This window comes from Mandrillus leucophaeus, unplaced genomic scaffold (genome assembly GCF_000951045.1).
Source record: "Mandrillus leucophaeus isolate KB7577 unplaced genomic scaffold, Mleu.le_1.0 Scaffold1022, whole genome shotgun sequence".
Taxonomy (NCBI): domain Eukaryota; kingdom Metazoa; phylum Chordata; class Mammalia; order Primates; family Cercopithecidae; genus Mandrillus; species Mandrillus leucophaeus.
In genome coordinates this window covers 389294-412616 of record NW_012098344.1, presented here as the reverse complement: position 1 = coordinate 412616, position 23323 = coordinate 389294, and the positions used below count along the sequence as shown (strand labels likewise).

The 23323-nt window shown below is 39.3% G+C and overlaps 1 gene segment (V, D, J or C); it reads right to left on the bottom strand.

The window, feature by feature from the left end:
• The window catches only part of LOC105537387, a 49148-nt gene that overhangs the window by 9160 nt on the left and 16665 nt on the right, over positions 1 to 23323 (bottom strand). Inside the window, 3 exon segments of the V gene segment in view lie at positions 420 to 578; positions 13160 to 13164; positions 15201 to 15206. Coding sequence covers positions 420 to 578; positions 13160 to 13164; positions 15201 to 15206 — 170 coding nt within the window.

The window sequence follows — 23323 nt, the reverse complement described above, 5'->3', positions numbered from 1 at the left end:
AGCAGGACACGATGCAGTCGATGACACCAATCAAGGGATGGCTTGGAATATTTTGCTTTTCAAGAATGTAAAATGGGCCTTGTGGGAATTTGTCGGAAGAAAAAAAAAAAAAAAGGTGCCAGTAACTGTTAAAACCTCAGTGGTAAACAGATAAATTTCTCCCTCCTTTCTTGCCTGCAGTGAGGATGTGAGGAAGAAAAACCACAGATAATAAGGAAAGAGGAGCCCTGGGGACAGCGGAGGTGCTGGTGAGGAGGGAGAGCACTGAGCAGATGAGGAAGCCCCGCCCTCCCTGCACCTGCTCCTGACCCGGCCTCCTGCTCTGTGGGCCCCGCGCGCCCCCTGCTGGTCCTGAGCGGCACCTGCGCCCGCCCCCTCCGCCTCCCTGCAGGGAGGTTTGTGTCTGGGCTCACACTCACCTCCCCTCACTGTGTCTCTCGCACAGTAATACACGGCCGTGTCCGCGGCGGTCACAGAGCTCAGCTTCAGGGAGAACTGGTTCTTGGACGTGTCTATTGAAATGGTGACTCGACTCTTGAGGGACGGGTTGTAGTTGGTGGTCCCATTGATGTACCTATCTGTAAGCAAAGGGAAAGAGAGAGATCCAAAACCCAGAAGCAGGCAAGCTCCTCACCAGCTGGTGTCTGGGCCTTTTGTTTGAACAGATGCAAAAGAACCTGCACTCACCTTCAGGGAAATGATGAACTTCGTATGAAATTGAGATCAATTTTCACTTACAGAGAAGAAAATATTACAGACATGTATATATCTATGTGGGTGTGTACAGGTTTCTAGGATGTGTACAGGTTTCTAGGATGTGCTCATACACAGAAGGAAAGCAATTATATTTGCTGGAAATAAAACCGAAGAGCTCTGAATTTGTAGGTGTTGTTAACCACACACGTGTCAGGTCACTACATCATGTTATAATGCTGGTGGTAAAACCTCCCAACATTGTCATGGAGAGAAAATGCAAAGAAATAAATATTCAGATGAGATCCCTTTGAGAATCACCCATAATGAACAGGTCAAGAGAAATCAACCATCATGGAAAGAGAGATAGTTACATGTACCAGTAAATTCCATGTTGAAGTGAGAGGGAAGTTCCATCTGACAGCTCATTTTCACCTCTGTGAAGACTTCAGAGCACAGACTAAGAGCAGAGGGTGAACTTAGGGCAAGCAGGGGCCAGATGTCTGAGGAGGATGGAGAGTGAGCTGGAGTCTTTGTGAACCATTCAGAGAAGCAGCGGTGTGCCAGGGTGTATTAAGTACTCCAGAGTTAACAGGTGCTGAATAGACACTAGTTTCACTGCCCTCATTTTGCTGTATCCTCAAGACTCTTGGATGTCCAGATTTGAACACTGGAAATGTTGATGAAACTCAACATGACTAGGAATATTTCTGGGAAGATTTATGTAATGATATGAGTGTATTTAAAATTAGGTTATGAAAATTTCATTATCTAAAATGTTGGTGTCAGTATCTATTAATTTGTTGTTCTTTTTTTCTTAGAGACAGGGCCTTGCTCTGTCTCCCAGGCTGAAATGCAGGGGCATCTATGAATTTTGTAGTATAAAAATGATCACCCTGATTAATGTTGCCCTATTATCCCGTTGAGGGATTTAGCTCCACGTGTGCCTGTGACATAGTTCCAGTCACAGATGCGGGAGAGGTGGTCTGTTGAGGCAATTCTTCCTCCTCAGAGGAGAATATAAACGAAGATCTCCTCACTTTGCTTATTCCATTTTCAGAATTGCATATGACCTCTGGGAATGCTGTCGCCATGTCTTACATGATGGGAGTCAACTGTGGCATGAAGGTGGAATGGAGATGTGTAATTTTGGGAAACTACAGAACCTGGGCACATGAAGTTTTGAATTAACTGGGCCTGGAGCCACTCACATCCTGACATCTGGATCAATTGTTCGTCATTTTAAATTCTGGTTATTTAATTCCAGTTCCCTTGATTCTCTTTCTGCTAAAATTGTCATTCATAATCATCTAAATAAATTGGAAAAAAATTACTAATTTGAAAATTAACCCCACTTCTGCTGAGGTCAAAATTAGTTTGTGGTGCACAGAGTGATGGGCATGGACATAGCAGATTACCGAGCCTGAACTCACCGCCTAGGTAATTGTTATGTTTTATTTTAATTAGGAAACACTTCTGTGCATTCCTTATATTTATTAAACTCCCGTTGAGAAACTTCAACTAATGCGATATGTTGATGGATCCTACCCAATAATAAAATGAAAGGTTTTCAAACAGGAGTTCCTATTACCATGTTAGCTTCACTTTAGGACACATTGTCCTACCTCATTTGAAATTGGCCCAGATGCACTGATTAGAGCGTGGCGGTTAAGAAACGACCAGGAAATGAGATCACATGTTTCTGGAGCAGGACATGGCTTTGGGATGCTTTGCAAACTAAGTGGTTTCTCATGTCTTCTGGAAAATCCATTGAAATGGGCAAGTTAAGGACCTGTTAGAAGCACTCTTCCATCCCATATGCTTGAGTAAGGAAAAGGTGGAAGTCAGTGCAGAAAAAGAGGTAACATGAAAGCTAAAGTGAGTGTTGTTCCAGTTCATTGCGCCAAACATGTCATCTTAACCTAGTGTACGATCTTATCTGAACCCTCAGGAGGTAAATTTCCTGAGAGATTCAAAGATGTCTTTATCAAATATCGACACTTAGCCCCTGATTTTAAGTTAAAATAATGGAAAACTCTTGGCAATCTACTTCACTCAGATAATCTGTGTCAGATAGTTTCAAATGAATACTAATTCAATTTCTCTGTTAAACTCTTCTATATGGGATTGCTGAATTGAATACAGTCTTAAATCAACACGTGCGAGAAATTTTAAGACACCTGGGGTTATGTCCTGCTCATGTATAAATCAGTTAAAAACAAAATCCTGGAAAATCTGTGAAGGTGGGACTTGGCAAGGAACCCAGGCTCGGGGGCCTTTGGACACTTTTAGGTGGATTTTCTTCAGCTTCTACTATCCATGGAATTTGGACAAGTTTCATTTACTGTCTGCTGTTTTTCTGAATGACTTGAAGTAATTACTTGACAAAAGCCTACAGCCTTTTCAATTGATAAGCAGATTTTATGTTTTCAATCTGTGGCATGCTGATGTTTTCATCAGGTAACTGAAGCACACCCACTACAGGAAGCAATTGTTACAAAGCGATTCTGTAAGGTGTTTCCATTACTCAAATGCTGAACCGCTATTACCATCCACAATATTCTGCAAATGTTGAAAAAAATGGCATTGCCATGTAGAATTAGTCACAAATTTTAAAACTTTTTCTTATATTTATTCTTTAAATTCATAAGCATGGAATGGTTATTTTTCCATTTATTTGTTTTATCTCTGACATTTTCACCAGTGTTTTGCTGTTTTTCTAGTAGAGATATTTCATCTTATTGGCTTAGCTGTATTCCTAGGTATTCCATCGTCTTGGTGGCTCTTGGGAGAGCAAGTTCTTGATTCCACTCTCAGCCAGAACGTTGTTGGTGAATAGAAATGTTACCGTGATTTTCGTACATTGATGTTGTATCCTGAAACATTCCTAATGTATCAATACTATGAGATTTTGGCAGAGCCTTCAATATGTTCTAGGTATAGAATCATATCATCAGTGAAAGCAGATGGCTTGCATTCTTCTTTTCCTTTTATTTACATGCCTTTTATTTCTTTCTCTTGCCTGATTTGGTAAATACTTCCAGTACTACACTGAAGAGAAGTGGTGAGAGCAGGCATCCTTGTCTTGTTTCTGTTCTTAAGTAAAATAGTTCCAGTGTTTGCCCATTCAGTATGATGTTGGCTGTGGGCTTATCATAGATGGCTCATTAGATTGAGGTGTGCTCGTTCAATATCTATAATTTTGAGGGTTTTTTTCATGAAGGTTGTTAGATTTTATCGAAAGCTTTTTTCCTGCATCTGCTGGGATACTCACATGGTTTTTGCTTTTGATTCTCTTTAGTAGAGAATCATATTTATTGCTTTGCATAGGTTAAACCAGCCTTTCACCTGCAGAATAAAGCCTACTTGGTTGTGGTGTGTTAACTTTCTGATAAACTACTGAATTTGATTTCCTACATTGAGAATTTTGAAGCCGATGATCATGAGAACTATTTGTCTTGAGTTTTCATCTCTTGTTGTGTCTCTGCCATATTTTGGTATAAGGCTGATGCTGGCTTCATAGAATTAGTTGAGAAGGAGTCTCTATGCCTTGATTTTCTTAGAGTAGTTTTGGTAGAACTGGCATCAGTTCTTCTTTGTATGTCTGGTGGAATTCAGCCGTGAATTCATCTTGTCAAGGTTTCTTTTTCTTGGTAGGTTCTTTATTACTGACTCAATTTTAGAAGTTGGTATTGCTCTATTTAGGGTTTCAATCTCTTCCTGATTCAATCCTGGGAGATTTTGTGCTTTCCAAAATTTATTCATTTTCTCCAGATTCTCTAATATGTGTTCATAAAGTAGCCTGAGATTCTGTGTATTCTTCTGGGAGCAGTTGTAATTTCTGATTGTACTTTATTATTTCTGATTGTACTTATTTGGAGCTTCTTTTTCTTTATTTTTCTAAAACCAGCCAGGGGTCTATCAGTCAATCTTCTTTATTTTACAAAGAAGAAACTCTTGGGCTTATTGATATTTCATATGCATTTTTGTATCTGAATTTCATTAAGTTCTTCTCTAATTTTGTTTTTCTCTAATAGCTTTGAGGTTATTTTAGTTCCTTTAGGTGGAAGGTTAAGATTAGTAATTTGAGATCTTTCTAACAACTCCTTGATGAAGTCATTTATGGCTATCAACTTTTGTGGTGCTCAAATAAATTACCAGATTCAATGCTTATTACTATCAAACTACCAATATTATTTTAAAGCATTAGAAGAAATACTATTTTAAAATTTATATGGAATCAAAAAAGAGTTTTTAAAACAAAAGCAATCTTAAGTAACAAGAATATAGTCAAAGGTATCCCACTATAAGACATCAAATTATACTACAAAGCCACAGGAACCAAATAGCTTGGTACCTGTACAAAAACAGACACATAGGCCACTGAAAGAGAATAGAAAATTCTGAAATAAAGTTGCACACCTACAACCATCAGATCATACACCAGCACACTAAAAACAGGCAATGAGGAAATGTATCACTATTTAATAAATGGTGCTGGGATAACTGGTTAGCCATATGCAGAAGATGGAAGCTAGATGGCTACCTCTCACCATTAACAAAAATCAACAAAAAATGGAGTACAAATTTAAGTATAAGACCTCAAACTATAAAAATGTTGGGATACAACCTAAGAAATACTTGTCTAAAAATTGTTTTTGGCAAGAAAATTTTGGCAAAGTCCTCAAGAGCAGTTGAAGCAAGTCAAAATTCTGTCTGTGGTACCTTATAAAACTAAGGAGCTTCTACAGAGCAAAAGAAACTATCAAGAGAGTAAGCAGAGGTCCTTCAGAATGGGAGAGGCTATTCACAAACTATGTATCTGATGAAAGTCCAATATCCAGATTCTATAAGAAATATAAATCAACAAGCAAGAAAAAATAATAACCACATTTTAAAAATAGGCAAATGACATGAGTGTAAACTTGTCAAATATACACAAAGTGGCCAGGACATATGAAAAAAACGTTTAGCCTCACTAATCATCAGAGAAATGCTAATCAATCAAAATCACAATGAGATGCCATCTCATACCAGTCAAAATCAGTATTACCAAAAATTAAAAAAACAAAACAAAACAAAAACAGATGCTGGCGAGGCTGCGGAGAACAGGAAACACTCATACATTGTTGGGTGGAATGTGAATTAGTCCAAGCACTGTGGAAAGCCGTCTGGAGATTTGTAAAGTATTTAAAGCAGAGTTGCCATTTGGCCCAGCTGTCTCATAACTGGGTATATACACAGAAGAAAATAAATCATTCTACCAAATAATATACCCACGTATATGCTCATTGCTATGCTACACTTAATACCTAAGACATAAATCCAACCTATGTGTCCATTAATGGTGAATTGGATCAAGAAAATATGGCACATTTACACCATGGAATACTATGCATTCATGGAAAAAGAAAGAAATCACGTCTTTTGTGGCAACATGGATGCAGCTGGAAGCCAAAATTCTAAGCAAGCTGATGAAGAAAGAGATGAAGTGAGTCAATGGGAGATGACGCTGACATTCTGGGTGTGCCTGTGTGTATAATTGAGAAAAGAAATTATCTGGGTGCATAGACTCTTAAAAGAGCCAAGTCTTGAGCCACTCATATCCCAGTTTCTCTTTAATTAGGTTTTAATCTTCCTCATTTATAGTAAGTTAAATTGCTTTTCTTTACTCTTGGCTAAAATAACCACACATCCTGATTTAGAGGCATTACAATCAAAACGTTATATTTGAAGCTTGCAAGTCACATGTTAGGTCAAAGTTAGTGTGGGATTCAGTGTGATAGATAGGAGACATGGCTGGATACTAAGAATGGGCTCAGAGTTGTTTTACCTAAATTAGGAAAATTTGTTCACATCCCTTATATTAGATTTCATTGGAAACCTTTGATCTAATATCATCTCTGATAGATTATACCTCAACAATTAAGCTGGAGGTTATGAATTAGTAATTTAAATTAATAGTGGAATCCTCCATTTAGAATATATTTCTCTACCAAGTGTAAAGTTAGCTCAGATGGCAGAAATAACTGCACTCAGCAGAGCTTGTCAGTAAGGCAAAGACATAGATAAACACATATATTGCAAGGGTAGTGCATGACTTTGAAGTGATCTGCACACAAAAGGATTCTCACATCTTCTAGAACACATCAAAACGGACAAGGGAAGGAATTGTAAATGCACTCCTAAGTCCTAGAGACCTGACTAATACAACATAGGAAGTAAAGGCAAAGGAAAAAGTAGCATAATAACTAAAATATATCTGTAACTCTATCTATGTATTTATGTGTGCATCTATATCTCTAAGGAGGTACGTACGTATGTATGTATCTATCTATCTATCCATCTATCATCTGTCTACTTATCTATAGTAGTGGATCATTATACAAAGCAAGCAGCCTTAAAATTGTTTATAATACTATATAAAATGGAAGGAATTACAATTACTCATATAACACAGAATAAATACTGTCTACAACTTTCGGGAAATGTGAAGAAAATTGTAACCCATAAGTTAAAATTTTCAAAACTTTAAGAAAATCTCGGCTGGGTGTGGTGGCTCACGCCTGTAATACCAGCATTTCGGGACGCCAAGGTGGGAGGATCACTTGAGGTCAGGAATGCAAGACCATTGTGGCCAACATGGCAAACCCTGTCTCTACTAAAAATACAAAAAATGAGCTGGGTATGGTGGCACACGCCTGTAACATCAGCTTCTCAGGAGGCCAAGGCAGGAATCGCTTGAATCAAAGAGACGGAGGTCACAGTGAGTCGAGATTGCACCACCACACTCCAGCCTGGGCAACAGAGTGAGACTCTGTCTCAAACAATTAAAAAAAAAAAAAATTTAAGAAAATCTTGGACTTCCTTGGCCAAAAGTTCTCCCCCTAGTGTTATGGTACTACAGTCAACTCCTCCAGAATACGTCCGTTATTACCCTATTATTTGGTAGCTGAAAGATCATACCTTTAGAGACTTTGCACTCAGTGCTCACTGCTGTCTTATTGCATGTTTGCATGTGTTACAAAATATTGAAAGTGATTTCTGTATTATACCAACTCTATTTATCAACAGGTTAAGGTTGCTTTGGTACTACATCTTTTCAACAGTCTCTCATGTGTCTATCGCAAATAAAGTTATCAGAAAATACTGTTCTTGAACCTCATTTCTCTTGAAACTGACTCTTGCCAGGTACTTTTAGCCAAAACAAAGGAGTGACTTTTAGAATGTCAATATTTAGGTTCATATTTATAAACTTTAAACTAAAAGTAAAATTGTAGTCATCCCACGAGATTGAATGATCCCCCTCTTGGCCAAGGGGGCACCAAAAACACCTAAACATTGAGTTCCCAGCTGTACAGAACAATGGATCAGACACACCACATTATACCCACTCCCCTTGGTGGTTCAGAGACAACACGGACCAACACTAACGTTAAAATGGAGATCATAAGACTGACGGAACAGACTCTCTGTGGCAATAAGATGCCAAGTTACAAGCAAGACCTAAGGCCATGCCAGGCGGGGGTTATGTTCCTCACCCCAACTCTTATAAAAGAATAAACTGTGCTCTAACTGCCAATAGGTTATTTTTTTTCTAGCAGCTAAATAAGCACTGACCCTGAGACAAGCACAATTTAATCAATTGCAGCTCATCCCCTGACTAACTGACCCCTGTTCCACAGCCATAACCCCAGCTTTGACTGGACACGAGACTGATTTCAGGAACTTTCTCCTGATCAGAGACCTTTGACCACGGCCTGGTTCTGGCCATTTATGGAGGCTGCGCTCTGAGGGCCTTTGTGTCCCTGCTCCAGCTTTTGGCACACAGGGCCTAACTGCAACACATTTAAATGCTAAGCCCCCACTGCTAAGTGAACAGGGGTCACATGTTACATGTATGTTTGTTCCCATATTCATGTGTCATGACCACCTTTATGAACATGCATAGCCCCTCCTGTAACCTATTGATTGTGTCTGTTTAGCCAACACGTTCAGCATAAAGTTTCTGCCTCAACGCTCCTCCTCGGGAGTGCCTGTCTCTCGTCTTTACTGAGGGCTGTGTTCCCAGCCTGTGAAATGGCTGTAATCTTTTATAAAAAATAAAGGCTTATTTTTCCAAATGTGTAGATTGTGTGATTTTTCATGTACTGCAACCGAGGAATAAGCTCATAAACCCGCCCAGTTGTCAGGCTGCTCCAGGAAAGGACATTCCCATATATCCTGTAAGGCCTGAGATCTATTGAAGAAGGACCTGACCTGAGACCCCCCAACAAAGCTGATGATCTCACAGAGTGAGATCAGGACATTGGGCCAAGATCCCTGTTCAATTTGTTCATCTCCTTCTTTTTATTACGTGCTTATACTTCAAAAAAGTATTCTCTGTAGACCTATTTGCTGTCCACCCAGAGAGAACACTTACCTCATTTTTCACTCATTTTCTGAAGTTGCTAAGTAGAATAAGTCATCAGACTCTATTTTGATGCCTCACTACTGACGACAGGATTTATCCTCTCCTTCACCTTTGTCCCCCGCACATGGGAAATCTAGTAGAAAATCATGGAAGTGCCCTCACTGGATGCCAGTACTAGGTTCAAATTACACAAGCTCCTTCCCCTTAGTAGGAAGCCCCACCATTCCTTCAACACCAAACCATTATAAAAACCCTGAGACAGCCTTCTTTCCTGCTCTACTGAGCCAGTTTGGACTTTCTTGAAAGGCCTGTGCTGCCCTCAGCAGACACCTCAAAATTGGAGTTGGTAAATCTTTCCATATTCACGTGGTGTGTGAGTGTGGCACCATCAGACTCGACATCCACACTAAACATTGGTGAGGGTATCTCTTCCTTTGCACGGGGTCACCTACAATTGGAGCTATGAGTTTGGGTCCTGACAGTGACCACCACAGGCACTTTCTTCTCTTGCACTGGATGCTAACTACCTCTGACCCATTGTTCAGCATGCACCGTATTCTGCTTGCTGCTTGCTGGCCCTGTCTGCTGTCATGCTGGGCTGCAGGGTTGAGTTAAACGAAGTGTATTTTATAGATTTAGCTGATTTACTTCAGAAGCATTGATAATTAATTGACATTTAAAGACAAGATTAAGTGACCATAGGAGACTGTCTTTTGCACATGTGGGAAGGTTTTTCTCTTATTAAAACAAACATTTTCATTTCAGAGACTTTGGAGATAAGCAAAGAATCATGAGTCCAGATGAATTCCTCAAGGGAGGATGTTTTGTGGAGAAGAAGCCACAGTGCTGACAGGAAGCCAGACCTTAGCCTCCATCTGCACCTGCCCCTGAGGCTGGCTCTTGTGATCAGTGTGTCCTGAGCACCCCTGGGGTTAGAATCCTGTGCCCACTTCAGTGAGGTTTGTGTCTGGACTCAAACTCACTTTCCCTATAGTTTTTTCCTCAAAATTAGAGAAATTTTAAGTTATAGATCAGTGCAGGTCAGAGAACAGCAAATTGCAGGATAAGTCCTTGACATACACACACACACGACACACACACAACACACACGACACACACATACACGCACACACACACTCTTAGGTCAATCATTTTCAAATTACTAAAACACACAGACAAATGGAAATACATGCCAGCAAGTGGACGCCAGTAGAGGGCATACCTTGCAATAGAACAGAAATGAATAATATCAGCATTGCTTTGGTTATAACCATATAAGCAATAGGACAATTGATGGTATGTGTAAAGTGTTGGAAAAAAAGTCAACCCATTATTTTATGACCAGTGAAGGAAACAGTTCCACATCTCACATGACAGTATAAGGAGTTTGACATATTCATGCCTCCATGAAACTGGTGAGACTTATTTTGAAAAATTGACAGGTTTGGAAAGGCCCTATCAGCATACAGAAAGTGAAGGAACATTTATTCGAGATAATCTACAAAAACTCAGTAAGGTCAGCCATGATATTCATATTTGATCAAAGATTCTTTTCCTTCCTTCTATGCCCCAGCTCAGCATGATATAAATTTCACCACAGATGGCTGCAGCCAAGTAGACAGGACTCCTTCTGCCCAGCTCCCACCAGAGCACACTCTTCCCCCAGGGCCAGGACATTGGCCCTCTGACCTTGCCCACAGGTCCTGCTGCTGAGGCTCAGTTCTAGACAAGACTTATTGAGAACCAGAGCCTCACTTCTTCCACACAGTCCCACTCATGGGTGGAGCCTCTGCTCTGGGTGCAGTCCCACGGAGGACATGGACTGCCTGGTTCCCAGCCCTACTCCTATGGGAGAGGGTCCACCCCAGCAGGATCTGCATGCTGATAAAGTGGAATGCTTCTCCCCCTCCCTCCACTGAGCACTCAGCTCCTACATTAAAGATGAAAAATGCTCCTAATCTCCACCTGCAGAACCTTATTTAGGAGCTCTGTCTGTCTCAGGAGCAGGGGGTGTGGTTGCTAAAATTTAGTCATAAAATAGAGTCCTAAATGCGGTCTTGAAGGATCTGATTTCATTTACAACAGTGTGGAGAATTACAAAGCCCGCAAATGCTCTCAAAAACAGTGGAGGCTGTGGTAAAATGCGCTTGGAAGGAGATGGATGGATGCAGGGGAGATCCAGGCTAAACTGCAGGGCTGCTGGCTTGCAGGAGAGAACCAAGAAGAAAGACAGTGGGGAAGAGTTCTCCTGGGGTCAGTACAAGTGTCAGGCACTGTTTGTTCAAAGGCACCCATGTTTGTTTGGTTGAGTCTGTAGAGCAATTTAGACCTAAGTGCATTGTTGAAAATACAAATTTGCAACTGCAAGTGGTGGAGCTTAACATCTGGTCCTGATCAGGGAAGAGACAGAGAGAGCCCAGCCCAAATCAGTGACATGCGAGGCTGACAGTGATATCCGTGACTGTGTCTCTGGGGATCTTTCAGGCAGGGCTTCTCTCACTCAGGACAAAGTCTGGAGTTCACCTCCAATGCTTTGTGTCAAATATTGAAAGACACTCATGTTGTTTTTAGTTTCTCACACACACACACACACACACACAATGTTAAATATCTGAATACACGTGTGTGAACATATGATTTTAATCCTTTGTAGCACATACTCAGGAGTGAGATTTCTAGGTCATAGATTAAGGACATGTTTAATTTGATAAGAAACTGTAAATAGTTTTCCCCAGAACCTGTTTCATTTTGTACTAGCAATATTTTAGTCTCTAGGGTCCTGGCATGCTCACTGACACTGGTACTGCCAACATTTCTTCTTTATTTTTTGTCATTCTAAAGCCTAGAGTCGTGTCTCCTTTCGATCTTTATTTGCATTTCTCTAATAGAAAATCACATTCATATGCTGATGTGTCATCTGTACATCTTCTTTGATAAAAGGTTTGCACAAACTTTTGCCTATTTTTAAACAGATTGCTTCTTTTTACTGTTGAGTTTTGCAGCTTCTTATTATAATTACATTGGCAGATACATGATTTGCAAATATTTTCTCCTCTGAAGCTTGTCCTTCATTTTCTTGATAGTCACTTGAGTAGACAATGTTTTAAAATTCGATGAAGTTCAACTAATATTGTTTTCATTTATTGATCATAAATTTTAATTTTCAGGATTATTGATCAACTGTTAATAATTTCATATTTTAATTGTATTTGTTTTTATTTTATATGTATAAATTTATGGGGAGTGACTGCAATTTTGTTACATATATATTTCATAGTAGTCTTGGCTTTAATGTATCCATGATCCAAATAATGTACATCGTACCCCTTAAGTAATTTCCCACCATTCTCCCACCTTTTGCTCTCCTCTCTTTCTGAGACTTCAATGTGCATCATTGCTTTCTCTGTGTCCCTGTGCACATATTACTTAGCTCACATTTGTAAGTGAGAACATGTAGTGTTTACTCTTCTGTTTCTCAGTTATTACACTTAAAATAATGACCTCGAGTTCCATCCACGTAGCTGCAAAACACATGATTCCATTCCTTAATATGGCTGGATAGTATTTAATTGTATATATGTAACATTTTCTTTATAAAATTATCTTTTGTTAGACACAGGATAATTCCATAGATTGATGTCTGTGCTATTGTGAATAGTTCTGCAGGAAAACAAAAGTCTGATTATCATTCTGATATAATGATTTATTTTTCCTTTGGGTAGTTACGCAGTGGTGGGGTTACTGAATCAAAGGTAGTCCTACTTTTATTTCTTTGAAAAATCTCCATACTGTTTTCCACAGAGGCTGTGCTCATCTACATCCTCATCAACAGTGACTGACAGTTCCCTTTGCCTTCAATCCTCACCAATGTCTCTTATTTTTGCCTCTTTAATAAGAGCCATTCTGACTGGAGTAAGATATCTCTTTGCTGTTTCAATTGCATCTCCCTGATAATTAGTGGTACTTAGTATTGTTTACATATCTATGGTCCAGTTTTATGTGTTGTTTAAAAAAATTCCTACTCGTGTCCTTTGTAATGACGTTGTTTTTCATAGCTGCTGTTGTGGTGAAGTTGTTTCAGTTCCATGTAAATTCTGCCTATCAGTCCCCTGCCAGATGCAATGTGTGCAAATATTTTTTATCATTCTGTAATTTGTCTGTTCACTCGGTTTCTGTGTGGAAGCTCTTTAGTTTAAGTTCCATTTTTCTATTTTTTTATGTTATTGCTTGTGCTTTTGAGGTTTTAGTCATAAATTATTTACTAAGCCCAATGTCCAGAGGAGTTCTCCTGGGGTTTCCTTCAAGTACGTTTATAGTCTGAGGTCCTATAATCAAGCCTTCAGTCCATTTTCTGTTGGTTATGTATATGTTGAGATGTTGGGGTCCAGTTTCATTCTTCCGCATATGGCAGTCCAATTGTCCCAGCAACATGGCATGAAGAGCGTGTGCTCCTCCCCGTGCATATTTTTGTTACCTTTGTCAAAGATCACTTGGCCATAGATTGTGTGGCTCAATTCTGGGTTTTGCACAATGTGCCTGAGAGCCTTGATTCTCCCGGGATATCAGCACTGACCTGCTCATTGCTGAAACTCTCTTAGTTTAGTAGCTTTTGAGTATAGTCATTTGTTGCCATGGGATGATTTTCCTAAAATTGTGGACAGTTGTGTTTCGTGTTCAAACATGAGCTAGGATTTTCATAAGAAAGATATTGTTGGATTTCCCATTTCTTTTCCACACTGCTCCTCAGACTCACTGAGGTGGGTTTCTGAAGTCGAGTTGAGGCACTTCCCTTTCTAAGAGTTGGATTTTTACTTACCTGGGCTCCTTGTGTGGAAATATTTATGGGCTCCTTGTGTGGAAATAAGCCTCATGTGTCACACCTACCCTATGACATTTTTAGAAATTTATTTGTGCACTGACACTGTGAGACACTCCATGATGAGGACATATTCCATCTATTTTATTGTTTTATAAAATTACTTTATGATTGCAGCTTTCTCTCTACAAGAAAAGCTATTATCTGGATTTTCACAATTCCTCTTGCTCTCTTATCCCTACATTTTTCTCCAATGTCATTTCCTGCAGTTTAATAAAGGCATATGTTCTGCTGATTTGTATTCTGCCCTTTGGGGTGGTATGAGCCCAAGAATCTGCTGGCCACATAACAGTGACACATCTGGCCCAAGTAACAGAGATATTTCATGCTGAATCTTTGTCAAACAGGATACAGCTGCTGCTTGCCTGAACCATTAACAGGAGACATGCCAGTTATTAGTAAAGAAGAAGGAGGAAGACAGGGCTCTGAGTCTAATGGTGATAGGAAACTCAGGCTCTAGCAGGAAATGGCATCTCAGTCACACTTTCCTGTTCTGCACTGGTGGGGAGGGAGCACCAATAAGAAGCAGCCTGGGTTCTTGTACAGGAGGCGCCCTGGGCTGTGTCTGTGTGCTCCCCGTGCACAGTAATATGTGGCTGTGTCCACAGGGTCCATGTTTGTCATTGTAAGGACAACTTGGTTTTTGGAGGTGTCCTTGGAGATGGTGAGCCTGCTCTTCAGAGATGTGCTGTAGTATTTATCATCATCCCAATCAATGCGTGCAAGCCATTCCAGGGCCTTCCCTGGGGGCTGACGGACCCAGCTCACACGCATTCCAGAAGTGCTGAGTGAGAACCCAGAGAAGGTGCAGGTCAGCGTGAGGGTCTGTGTGGGTTTCACTAGCGCAGGACCAGACTCCTTCAAGGTGACCTGGGAGAAGACCCCTATGGAGAAAGCAGAAGAAGATGAAGCCCACAAAGGAGAGAACAGATGTTTTATCCCTGAGTGAGTCCCTGATCACAGCACTCACATGAAGGGACGGTCAGCAGCAGGAGCGTGGAGCAAAGCGTGTCCATGGTGGAGCACAGGAGTCACTGAGCCAGGCCCTGTGCTCTGCTTTTCAACCCAGAGGAGGGTGGAGCTGGTGGAGATTTGCATTGCCCTCATCTGTGCCCTACTGTATGGGATGGAGTCAGGTTTCAGGACTCAGTAGGGTAGTGCATCTGTGGTGAGGAGCAGTGATAGTAACACGATCAGTGTAATTCAGATGGCATTAACCTAAGGCTGGACAAGTAGTTTTGAGGAGATGCCTTGGCAGAAGTCATTATTGGGAGGTTGTGTTGGCCTTTGTGCAAGAATTATTTTATGATAGTTCTTGTTATCAGGGATATGTGTGTGAGAATTCTCCCTACACTTCCCTGACTCCGTTTGTCAGGATTTTAACACATGCGACTCCATTTTGATTCTTACAAATTTCACAATCTTGTCCTAAAAGCACTGGTGAAGAAGGACAGTTTATGTAGTAACCAATTAATTCTACATCCACCTCCCATTTTAACCAGCCAAGCTTATTTCTTTCACTACAAATGGCTACTGCATTTCCAGGGAAGCCGAAAGTACCTTCAGCCTCTTCCACATGGCTGCAGTAGCCACAGCCTGAGCCCAAACTGATTACAGGGAAGGGGCTTCAGCCCTGGAGTTGAGATCATGCTGACCACGTTTACCTTTTCCAGGGAGCAGGAAAATCCAAAGAATAGTGAGAATGACAACTAAAAAGAAAGAAAATCAATTAGAATCAAAAGAAGCACCAGATCAGTGTTGATATTAATTTGCATACTTTAGCATCAGGAGAAGGGTCAGACATAAAAACTGTAAGGGTCCCCATATTCTATATGACTCTGACCATAGTCCACCATCTTTAGGCTGGTATCACCATCCCTAAAGACTATTCTAGTCAAGGAGACCCAGTAAGTTCTCTGCTGTGAGTGTGATTGGAGAAAATTCAACAGGTCCCACTGAGTTTCTACACGTCTCCAATTCTGGCGACCATGGTTCAGTGCTTTTCATCTCTGTGTCAGTTTGCATTTTGTCCATGGGAGAATATGTCCTCATAACACAATATTTTAAAAAAATTTAGAGATGGCATTGGTAGGTAGGCACCGAATTCTGAAATTAGAGAAGTTCCCTGGAGAAACTCTCAGATGGAGAAAGTTTTTTTTCCCATCCTTGCAGGAAAGCAGTCCTAAACTTTCTGTGCACCTCCCTCTGGGATTGACTCTGATCAGTGAGTCCTGAGCGCCCCCTGCAGCTAATTTGCCCATGTGTCCCTGGAGGTTTGTGTCTGTGCTCACACTGGCCTTTCCTCATGCACTTCTGTTGCACAGTAATATAGTGATGTGTTCTTGGTTTGCAGATTGCCCATTTGCAGATGCAGCATCTTCTTGACATTGTGGAGATGACAAATCAAAGAAAAATAAATATTTTGTAGGACAAATAAATCCTGAGAAAATCTATTCCCAGCACAATAATCTTTCCATAGACATTTTAGCAGACTTTCTAGGTGACTAGCCATATTATATATATCCATTACCTGAATCTATCCAAAAAAATAAAGATTGTCAACAATGGAAAAATGAGGTTTAAATTTTGTTTTTGCATTTGTATTTCTTTTATTATATAAATGTGTAAAGCAATGATAAAATTCCAATACTCCATTTTTATAGCATACATTACTACAAATTGAGAAAATTTAAAAGGGATAGAAAAGAGAAAATAGACAAATACAGTTATAATATCTCTGTTCTATATGTAAAGGGGTATTACATTTTTGAATTAGAATTCAATCGTAGAAATGTCTTATTGTTACCCTTATGATAACCTATAAAATATTAGTCATGTAATAATTAATAAGTTAATAGAAACAAAATTAAAACAAGAATAATTGGATAAAAGAGTAATATTATTAAGAAATAATTCCTCATAGTCAACTAAAAATTAGGACCCAGCAATTCTCTCTCTCCAAGAAAACTTGTTTAGATATTCACGAATAGAAAAAATAAGGATAGAAAAATACATACCATGAAAATATAAACCAAAGAAAACTTGAATAGCTACATGAATTTCAGACCAAATAATCATAAAATGAATACCTTTGTGACTCAAGTGAAATATTACATAGAATAATAGGATCAACTTTCCAAAATACATTTAAAATGGATTTGGAACAGAAAATAGACTAACATATATAGAAGATGGAGAAATCAGCACTCATTGTGATCGACAAAACAAGCAATGATTAAATAAGTAAAGATAGAAGTGTCTCAAATGGCACTTTCAACCTACTTGATACATTTGTATCTATAAAATATTCACCTGGAAAACTTCAGAAATACAAACTGTGATTTACCAGAAGAGAATAAAGGAACATGACAACTGAATTCAAAGTGATGAACTTGATGGAGTCTGGGAACAAACAAATATACAAAAGCAACAGTAAAGAGAGATTCCGTCTCAAAAAAAAAAAAAAAAGAAAAAGAAAAATAAAAGAAAAAGAAGATATCCACTAAAAGGGACAAACTATGAAATATTTAAAATAGTTCATTTTGAGATATATATGAGTGGCCAAGGCCCATGACACCACTCCAGGAGTTCCTGAGAATATGTGTCCAAAATGGTTTGGTTACAGCTTGATTTTATATATTTTAGTGGGTCAGAAGTTACAGGTAGATGTTAATTAACACATGTGATCTATACCATTTATGCAGTCCAGAAAGGCAGGAAAAGATTATGCCTGGGCTTTCAGGACATAGGTGAATTTAAAGATTTTCTGATTGGCAATTGGTTGAAATGTAAGGTAATACACTCCTCACAAATGAGTGTCTAGATTAAGATAAGGGTTTGTGGAGATTAGAGTTCTTATTATGTAGATGAAGCCTCCAGGTAGCAGACTTCATAGAGAATAGATCATTAGGTCTTCATGTTTGTCATGTGATGTTATGCTATAATCAGGTTGTAATTTGGTGTCTTTTTTCTATAAAGAGTGTTTATAGCAAAAATGTAGTTTTGTTAGTCTTAAGATCTTTGTTTCAGTGCTAATGCTGGCCACTGGTGCCTTAATTCCAATGAGAGGAGAATTAATGAGTCATGTCTGACCACTCACTTCCCATCATTGCTGGAACAAGTTTTAGAATTTACTTTGAAATCCCCTTGGCTGAAGGTTGGGTTCATTCAGTTGCTTGAGGAAGCTTAGAATTTTGTTTTTAGTATACAAAAGAAATTATTGAAAAAATAAAATAAGGTCTGGCATGGAATAATTTTCAACTTATCAATGTAAATATGTTAACACCATGTCTTATGATGATGGAGGATATTGATCTTAGGAGATACTTGGAGGTGGGAACACACTGTATTAACTTTATAATTATTTTGTTTATCTATTATTACTCTGAATCAAAGGTATATTAATGTAAAAAGACAATCATAAGAATACATGTCACAACTGAAAAAATAAGTTTCTGGAAATTCTATAATTTCAATTATAATTATGAACATATATTCTAGAAGAAAATATTGAAATTACCATAAAAAATGACCAATGTTTATTTGTATCAAAAAACATGTGAATTACCTAATGCTGTCAAGCAAAAAGAGTGCTATTTATATAGTTATTTTATTTTCTATAATATGATAAATAAAAAGTGTTATTATTATAGGCATTTTATAGACCAATAGTGAGCATACTTATGTTAATTTTTTCTTAACTTCGTGCCAATATCTTATTAATTTCATATAGATATTTGTTACTGTGTGTGTCATTTCCAAAATATTAAGCTACTATTTTTCATATTAATACAACTCCTCTGTAGGCCCTAGGTATTGCAAATGCTTTCTATAACTCTTCTCCTTTTGTGTTTTCTACTGTCTTTTCACATGAAACTCTTTAATTTGCATAACTATATAGATGAATATTTTATAAGTTTATAATCACACATACACATACACACATATGCTCAGTACTGAAACATACATGTGAAAATACAAAAATGGGTTGGGTGCGGTGGCTCACGCCTGTAATCCCAGCACCTTGGGAGGCCGAGGTGGGTGGATCACCTGAGGTCAGGAGTTTGAGACGAGCCTGGCCAACATGGTGAAACCCCATCTCTACTAAAGATACAAAAAAGAAAATACAAAAATGAACGCATATCCAAATACCAAAACAGAACACGAATTTATTTAATATTATTTTAATTATTTAATTGAATTGAATTTACTGTTTTATAGCATAATGTAGTATTCCAAAATGTTGTTGTTCTGTGTGATTGCTTCTCTATCCTAATGCCTGTAAACAAATATATTTATAGGCAAGTTTTGGCAGAACTTAAAATAAATACCATTCTTGCCAAATTAAATAATGTACAATGGTATTTATGTATAGCTTTTCTGTGTTGGTTTATTTGTCATTTATGCTATTAGTATGCTTTAAATATCAGTCAATTATTAATACATTTAATAAAATATAAGAAACATCACTTTAAAAATTTTATTACATTATTGTAAAATTCACATTTTATATAAAAATATATATATATACATATATATATATAATTTTTGATAATTTTTGTTTTTGTTTTTTTGAGACGAAGTCTCGCTCTGTTGCCCAGGCTGGAGTACAGTGGCACGATCTCGGCTCACTGCAAGCTCTGCCTCCTGGGTTCATGCCATTCTCCTACCTCAGCCTCCCAGGAAGCTGAGACTACAGGCGCCCACTACCACGCCCGGCTAATTTTTTTGTATTTTTATTAGAGACGGAGTTTCACCGTGTTAGCCAGGATGGTCTCGATCTCCTGTCCTCGTGATCCGCCCGCCTACGCCTCCCAAAGTGCTGGGATTACAGCTGTGAGCCACCGCGCCTGGCCCTTCACATTATATTTTTATAAAAGTCAGGATAAAATGTTCTTATTTAGAAATTAGGATTGTTTTCTACCATTGATATTGCATAAAGTTTCAATACAAATTCTAGATGTTTGTTTGCCAATACTCCTGGATGCTAGAGAACATCCAGCAATATGGAACTGAAATCAGCCCGGGATTCCCAGAATTCACTCACAATGGCAGCTTGCTAGAGGGTGGTCTGAGAGTTTGCAAACACTTTAGGGGTTTGAACTTCATCATCAAAGTGCTCGTGAGCCTCAGCGCTGGGCACACAGGGAGCAGCAGGAGCAGCAGAGCCCACTCTGAGGTACTTAGGAAAAAGACTTGATGTTGGGGGGTCTGCAGGAACCTAGAAAAGGGTGAGGAGGTCAGAGAGTCTGCAGGTAGATGAGTATATTCTTTTTCTTTTCTTTTCTTTTTTTGCTTTTCTTCTCCTCTCCTCTTTCTCTCTTTCCCTTCCCTTCCTTCCTTCCTTCCTCCCTCCCTCCCTCCCTTCCTTTCTTCATCTTTCTTCTTTCCATCTGCCTGTCGGTCTTTCTTTTCACAGTTTCTTTCTGTCACCCAGGCTGGAGTGAAGTGGCATGATTTCAACTCACTGCAACCTCCTGCCCTGGGGTTCAAGCCATTCTCCTGCCTCAGCCTCCCAAGTAGCTAGGATTACAGGTGTCTGCCACCATGCCTGACTAATTTTGCATTCTTAGTAGAGACAGGGTTTTGCCATGTTGGCCAGGCTGGTCTCGAACTCCCAACCTCAGTTATCCACCCGCCTCAGCCTCCCAAAATGCTGGGATTACAGGCGTGAGACACCATGCCCGGCCTAGATGAGCATATATAAGAACTGTTATCCTCCTAAACTTGTTTGGCTTCAGTTATCACCAAGAGAAGTGAACAGATTCACCAGACATGGAGGAGACAAAATAAAGGGACTTGTTGTTTCCTTACTGGAAGACTGAGGAAGACAAAAGGATTTGATGGAAGAAGAGAAGGTGGAGAAACAGTGTGAAGAGTAGAACCCCAGAACTCAACAAAGGTGGAGGAACTGACCCCTGAAAGTGGTTTTTCACCTCCACAAAAGGGAGACAAAAGGAAAAGAAACTTAACACCATGAAACTGCTGAGTTATTGTTAGAAAAGGATTTACTATTGTGTGACTGACATAGCACAAAAAACAAAACCCATGCATGGAACCAAAGTTTGAATTAGGCATACGCCATTTCTTATTATCAAAACACATTGAATTACTATTGCTAGCATTATTCTAAAAATATGCAGGGTTAAAAGTTGAATTGAATTCCTGTTCTAAGTTAAGGGTTTGTATGTGAAAGAAACCATATGTTACAAGGAAGAAATGGTGAGAGATCCTGGGAAGACTTTTGCTTGACCAGCTCAGGAATCAGCAAAATCAAAAAGCAAACCGCACCGTCCCCAGGAATCTGAGATGAAACTGCTTCCTAAGAGAACCCTGGTGTCCTGAACCATTGATTCCCTGGTGGTTGCAGAGAGCCCCATGGTGGCCCGAGCACTCTGTTGGTCCTGAACCCCTGGTGTCCTCAATGTTCTTCAGTGGTCCTGAGTGTCTCCTGGTGGTCTCGTGTGCCTTTAGGTTGTCGTGTTACCCCAGGTGGATTCTGAGACCCTCTTGGTGGTCCTGAGGGTTTCCTGGTGGTCTGGAATTGCACCCTCATGATTCTGTGCCCCTTGCTTGTGCTGAGCGCCCCCTGGCGTCCTGAGCACCGCCTGGGGTCCCCATCTGCTGGTCCTGAGGGTTCCCTGGTGTCCTGAGTGCCCCCTGCTGTCCTGAGTGTCCCCTGTTGTCCTGAGCCTCTCATGTTGGTCTTGAGCGCCCCCTAGTGTTCTGGGCACACCATGGTATCCTGAGCACACCCTACCACCCCGAGCGCCTCCTGGTGGTTCTGAGCCCATTCACCACAAAGTCCCCTCTTGTCTTCCTGCAGTAAAGTTTGCCTCTAGACACATAGATGTCCCTCGCTGTGTCTTTCACAGTAACACACTGCCTACTCCTCAGCTCTCACGTAGATCATTTTAAAGGTGATTGTGATATTAAGTGTTATCTCTGGGTATTGTAAATCTTCGTACTGGTGCAGAGCTGCTACCACCCACTCCAGCCTCCATTCTCCAGACATCTGGGCCCAATTCATGCTGTAATCAGTGAAAGTGAATCTTGATGCTTTGCAAAAAAGGCTAAGAGAACAGCCAGGCTATTTTGCCAAACACAAAAATATAGATCCAGTAAACCTTTGAGGTTTTCCAGGAATTTGGAGAGAAGGTATGTGGATTAGGTGAAACACACACTTTTTAATCACAATGAAACTATTTTCACGATGTCCAAAGTGTTACCCTAAATGCATGCAACTTCAAAAGTATTTAGCTGGTCATGAAACACAGAATAAAATGAAATCTATATACAATATCTAACAATGATAAAAAAAAGTTTGAACTAATTTCACTGTAGAAGGCAGGGCATGAATAATCAAGTATCTTTGGTAAGAATTTGATGTTGTGATAGGAAAATATAATATGTTGCACATAAGCACTGGACAGTAGTTGATACACATATTCTCAACAAGGGTCAGTTTAACAATTCTAACACAATTTGTGTATTTTGAAATTGTGCACTAAGTAAATTAATTTCATATGGTAGAAGAGGTTTCCTCAATTTGGAGTGTGGGATTATGGACAGGCAAAGAAAGAAGGCTATGAATGTCTATGTGGATCACAGTAGGGTGAACACACCAGTGTGTTCTTATGTTGAATGTAATATGGATACAGAAGAATAGATTCATAAACACTTTAATTTTGAATTTTTGTGGGTAAATGATATGTGTACATTTATGGGGTACCTGACTGATACAGCATGAAATGCATAATAAACACATTGTGATGAATGGTTTATACATCCTCTCAAGTATTATTTTATTTACCTACATTCCATTTACACACATTTAGTTATTTTACAGTCTATAATTACGTTATTAAGGACTATGCTTAGTCTGTTGTATCAAATATTCTGTATTATTTATTATTTCTAACCACTTTTTCTACCCATTGAGCATCCCCAGTAATCCCCATCCACCATAGACCTTCCAGCCTCTAGTGACCATCCTTTCACTCTCTATCTCCATGAGTTCAATTGTCTTAATTTTTAACTTTCACAAATAAATGAGAATATGTGAAGTTTGTGTTTTGGGCTTATTTCAATAAATATAATGAACTCCAGTTTCATCCATCTTGTTGCAAATGACAAAATCTCATTCTTTTCACGGTGTAATATTAATCCATATCCTATATGTACCAGTTTTATTTATCCATTCATCTGTTAATGGGCACTTAGATTGCTTTCAAATTTTGGCTATTATGAACAGTGCTGTAACAAACACAGTAGTGCAAAAAACATTTGTTTTTGTGGGTGGAGGGTACTTGCCAGCAGCAAGATTGCTGGATTCTATAACA